The sequence below is a fragment of the Gekko japonicus genome, unplaced genomic scaffold (genome assembly GCF_001447785.1).
Source record: "Gekko japonicus isolate JY-2015 unplaced genomic scaffold, Gekko_japonicus_V1.1 scaffold849, whole genome shotgun sequence".
Lineage (NCBI taxonomy): Eukaryota > Metazoa > Chordata > Lepidosauria > Squamata > Gekkonidae > Gekko > Gekko japonicus.
Window position 1 is genome coordinate 55,949 of NW_015163112.1, and position 5,532 is coordinate 61,480.

The 5,532-nt window shown below is 49.9% G+C and overlaps 1 protein-coding gene across 1 annotated transcript in view; it reads right to left on the reverse strand.

The window, feature by feature from the left end:
• LOC107106641 (nuclear factor 7, ovary-like) overlaps positions 1-5,532 on the reverse strand; it is a 13,611-nt gene that overhangs the window by 4,159 nt on the left and 3,920 nt on the right. Inside the window, exon 3 of the mRNA XM_015406819.1 lies at positions 2,715-2,948. Within this exon, the coding sequence (XP_015262305.1) occupies positions 2,715-2,948 (234 nt within the window). The remainder of the gene's footprint in view (positions 1-2,714; positions 2,949-5,532) is intronic.

The following is a 5,532-nucleotide window of genomic DNA, read 5'->3' on the forward strand; positions in this document are numbered from 1 at the left end:
CCCGCGACTGTGGGGAGCCCGGGCAAGCCCCCCCCCTTGAAGGGAAGGGAAGGGAAGGCACTTTAAACTGCCTTCCCTTGGCCTGCCTGGGCGCCCTGTGGCTACGGGGAGCCCAGGTAAGCCAGCCTTTGGACAGGCCAGGGAAGACACGGGGAGGCATTTAAATGCCTCCCCGATTCTTTCAGGGGGGGGCCTGGCCCGCCCGCCTCAGAGTTGCAGGAGGGGTCACTCTCCAGGGCTTCCCTCTGTATAGGGTTGCCAAGTGGATCTTCGCCGGGAGCGGGGGGCTCCTGGCTGGTGTCTGGCGTCATAAAGTTTTCCCTTGGATGGCTGTGGCCCCGCCCCCAGCGTGCCTGGCGTCCTCCCGTCACTTTCGGGTGATGCGCACGTCGGGGCAGAGTTCCCCCCCCGGGGCCCGATCTGGCAGTGCCGGGGAACGGGCCTCTGGGGCGGGGGGACTTGGGATCCCTACCTCTGTAGCCACGCACACAGAGATTTTGGCTGTAGTGGGTGTGGCCAACTCTGAAGCCAGCCAGAACTCCATTCCTGTGTGTTCCTGCCCCAAAATAGCCCTGCATCAGCCTGCTTTGACTGCACTTTCATCTACCTTTGTAATCCACTCTCAAGCCCAGGCTAGCCCAATCCCGTCAGATCTTGGAAGCTAAGCAGGGTCGGCCTCGGCTAATATTTGGAAGGGCAACCTCCAAGGAATTCCAGTGTTGTGACGCAGATCCAGGCAGTGGCAAAACCGCCTCTGAAACATCTCTTGCCTTAAAAACAAGTCTAGCTCGCCACCTAGTGGTGCATAATGCTAGAAAAGCTAGAACTTCTGGCTGCCAAACAATCTTAGGATCTCCCGGCTATTTTACACACAATGCCGTACGATAATTATTAATTATCATCCACTCTCGACATCGTGTATGCTATGTTATGCTTTAGACAGGTTTCTGTTTGTGTTGTTTCCTATTTTGTGTATTCCTAGTCCTACTACTTTTTGCAGTGTGTGGGGGGGGGGGGGGGGGGATATTTTCTAATCTAATTCAGACTCAGCCAGAAAGGCAAGTGACAAGTGAAGGAAATAAATAAATTCCTTATGCAAAAGTGGAAGGTTTTCCCAAAGGAGCCAAACAGAAGGGAGCACAGGCTCTGGCAAAATAAATGTAAATTGACGGGACAAGGCAGAAGGGAATCTGAGAAACTGATTGCTAGCAAGATGAGCAATAAGCATTTCTTCAGATGTCCAATTGAGAATTATATAAACTGATTTCGATCCCCACTAGGGAGGAAGGTGGAATATAAATGAAGTAAAATAAACACTGCAGCTAATAGCCCTTGTGGGCAATGCTTCCTCTAAGCCAGTGATGGCGAACCTTTTAGAGACCGAGTGCCCAAACCGTGACCCAGAACCCACTTATTTATCGCAAAGTGCCAATGCAGCAATTTAACTTGCAGACTGAGGTTTTACTTTAGAAAAAACAACTCGTACATTAACTTAAGAGGATCCAAACAAAGTAAGGAAAGCAATCCCAAATGCTTTCATTTACTTAAAATTATTTGGCAGAGAATTCGACACTTTAATGATGGTCTGGGCCTGGCTGGGGCGATGGCTCTGAGTGCCACCTCTGGCACCCGTGCCAGGCTATTGTGTAAATTAGTTTGCTCTGGAGCCAGCCTTCCTGAGCCAGAGCCTAAAAAACTGTGAGCCAGCTCACACTCACTCAGCTTAGAGGGGGTGGAGGTGTCAAATTCTAGGGGTAGAATTAAACCCCTGATCCAATTTGCCCCTCGGCTGATTTTTAATATTACTGAAGAAAATGTTCGACAATCCAGTCACAGGTCTCAGACTGTCAAACATAGTTTGACCTTAACTGTGGTGGGAAACCTGTGTCTAGGGCTCCACCAGTTCAGCTTTCAGGGGGAAACTCACCTCACAGAATGCCCACCTCACACCAGTCACAGGTCTCAGACTGTCAAACATAGTTTGAGCTGTGGTGGGAAACCTGTGTCTAGGGCTCCACCACTCCAGCTTTCAGGGGGAAACCTCACCTCACAGAATGCCCACCTCACACCCAAAACCAGCATGTCAGACTCAGGGCAAAGGCCCAGTTAAAACTCTGGCTCTCAATGCGGTCGTGTGTGTTTTCTTGTGTAGGGATTTCCTTTTTGGTGTTGAGGGCTTATTCCGTCCTCTGATCCTTCACCAGCCACTTGAAGGGGTGCAGTTTAGCTACAGCTGAGTCCCAGGGCTCTTTTTGTAGAAAAAGCCCAGCAGGAACTCATTAGCATAATAGGCCACACCCAACAGCAGGAACTCATTAGCCTATTAGGCCACACCCCTGACAGCACAGCTCATTAGCACATTAGGCCGCACCCCCATGTTATCAGGTCTGGTCATCCAGCCATACCCACCTTTAGCTTGTTATTCTGTTTACCTTGTCTGTTGTCAAAACCCAGGGCTTTCTTTGTAACAGGAACTCCTTTGCATGTTAGGCCACACACCCCTATTGTAGCCAATCCTAATGAGTTTCTGCTGTTGGGTGTGGCCTATTATGCTAATGAGTTCCTGCCGGGCGTGGCCAACTCGGGAGCCAGCCGGAACTCCGTTCCTGTGCGTTCCTGCCCCAAAATAGCCCTGGCTTTACCACTTCTGTAAGAAGAAGGCTTCATTTCCAAAGTGGAGCTACATCTTCGAAGGGAGCCGCGTCCCACCTCACCTTGAGGAACGCGGCAGGGTCCTGGAGCTGCAGATGGCTCCGGGCTTCCAACAACAATTCCTGGGCCGCCTGGCTGGCTTCCGCCAGTGCCGCCAGCCTCTCTTCTGCCTGTCGAAGAAGGGCTTCTCCTCCCTCGTTCAGCCGGGCCTTCCATGCCTCCTCGCAGCCACTGAGGAAGCGGCGGAGTTGCCGAAGTTCTGTGGAGATGTGGTCTCCAAGGCTCAGTACGATCGCCTGGAAACCAGAGATGCCCGTTTGCAGACCTCGGTGGTGTCCACGCAGGGTGTCCATGGATCCCTCTCCGCCACTGCTTACTCCCCTCGCCCAAGGTCATGACCCCATGCCCTTCCCCCAATTGTTCTGGTTGCCAGCCTCCAGGTAGGGCCTGGAGGTCTCCTGGAATCACAACTGATCTCCGGACTACAAAGACCAGTTCTTTCGGAGAAGATGGCCACTTTAGAGAGTGGACTCTATGGCAGTGATGGCGAACCTTTTAGAGACCGAGTGCCCAAACCGTGACCCAGAACCCACTTATTTATCGCAAAGTGCCAATGCAGCAATTTAACCTGAAGACTGAGGTTTTACTTTAGAAAAAACAACTCGTACATTAACTTAAGAGGATCCAAACAAAGTAAGGAAAGCAATCCCAAATGCTTTCATTTACTTAAAATTATTTGGCAGAGAATTCGACACTTTAATGATGGTCTGGGCCTGGCTGGGGCGATGCAGAGAGGGCTCTGAGTGCTACCCTCTGGCACCCGTGCCATAGGTTCGCCACCACTGCTCTATGGCATTATAACCAGCTGAGGTCCCTCCCTCCCCAAACCCTGACCTCCGCAGGCTCTACCCCCCCAAATCTCCAGGAACTTCCCAATGCAGACTTGGCAACCCTACTGATTGTGAGTCTAGTCTGTCCCCTCCATCACAGTTCCCTCGTCCTTCCAATTGCAGCTACACTTTCCCTTATGCATTTTAGCCCCCTTCAGCACTATCAGGTTTAAAGGAGCAAGGAAGCATCAGTGCGACGTCACAGAGACCTGGGTGGGCTGGGAGGGGCCCAAGATCTTTAACAGTTAAAGAGTCAAACTATATCAAAATGCAGAGCATGGGCGTGGTCCAGCAGTTATAGTGTCGGACTAGGATCTGGGAGGCCCAGGTTCGAATCCCCACTCTGCCAAAGAAGGTTGCTGGGTGGCCTTGGGCCAGTCACATGCTTTCAGCCTAACCTACCTCACAGGTTTCTTGTGAGGATAAAATGAAGGAGAATGATGAAAGCTGCTTTGGCTCTCCATTGGGGGGGAAAGGAGGGATATAAAGGAAGTAAATAAATTAATCAATGAAGCTGTTTTGCAAGACTGCAAACATACAATTTAACCATCGCTGATAATTGGCACATCGGTTAGTGATCCATAAAGCTTCCGCATCCCAAACACTGGTTGTCGTGAGACGTTTACTAGCAAGTGGCACACACCAGCTCTCAGAATAAGTAATAAAAATCTATGTCTGCCCTTCTGTTCACATGTTCAGTATTCTAGCATCCCACCTCCCCTTCCGTTATATTTTAACATGAAGATTTCGTTTCCTTTTTCTAAAGAGCCACGTTGGCTTCCATAATAAAGTGCCACCAAGCCACAACTGACTTACAGCAACCCCTCATGGGGTCTGCAAGGCAAGAGAGGAGCAGAGGTGCTTTGCCGTTGCCTTCCTCTGCGGAGCCTTCCACGGTAGTCTCCCAGCCATGTCCTGGCCAGGAGCTTCTGAGCTCTAACAAGCTCAGGCGATTCAGTGGAGCCACAGGTTCTAGACCCTTGCAAGTAGAATGCAATTCCACTGCCTTCACTGGGCTGTGGGAGATAATCTCCAGTTAAGAGTGAGCCCTCTGCCAGTATGCGGGCCTTGGGATTTGCCAACCCTGGATGCCAGCACCACCCATTTCCCTGTAGAGCCCACCCAAATAGTGATATTTTTAGCTGTTTTAGATTTTCCGGGTTGTCTGGCCGTGGTCTTGGCATTGTAATACCTGACGTTTCGCCAGCAGCTGTGACTGGCATCCTCAGAGGTATAACACAGAAAGATGGAGTACTCTCTGTGTCAAGGTGAGAAGGAAAATGGTAGGCAGGTAATTTATATCTGCTCAGGAAGGCGGGGTAGGGCTGAGTCATTATCTTGTAGGAGTTCCCCAGGCTGTGAATATGCTAATGGAGGAGCTAATGGAGGGGTTCTTTTGTATATGGATTGCCTGTTTCCCGAGGAGGAGGTTCTTTTGCATATGGATTGTTTCCTGAGGTTTCCTGTTTCCTGAGGAGGTTCTTTTGCAGGTGGATTGGCTGTTGAAATTCTAATCTTATCTGCAGTGCTATTGTCAGATGTAGACGTTTTGTGTTTTTCAGGACAGGAAACCATGCCCTATTTATTTTTAAACTCTCTTTCCTGTTGAAATTCTGTTTATGTTTATGGATTTCAATGGCTTCCCTGTCTAATCTGACATGGTCATTGGATGTGATGTCCAGCCTTTCAGTGTCTTGCCAGCAGGGCTTTTTTTGTAGAAAAAGCCCAGCAGGAACTCATTAGCATAATAGGCCAAACCCAAAACCAGAAATTCATTAGCATATTAGCCACACCCCTGACACCACAACTCATTAGCATATTAGACCACACCCCCATGTCACCACACCCACCTTTTGCTTCTCATTCTGTTTACTTTGTTTGTTGTCAAAACCCAGGGCTTTTTTGTAGCAGAAACTCCTTTGCATGTTAGGCCACACACCCCAATGTAGCCAATCCTAATGAGTTTCTGCTGTTAGCTGTGGCCTATTAT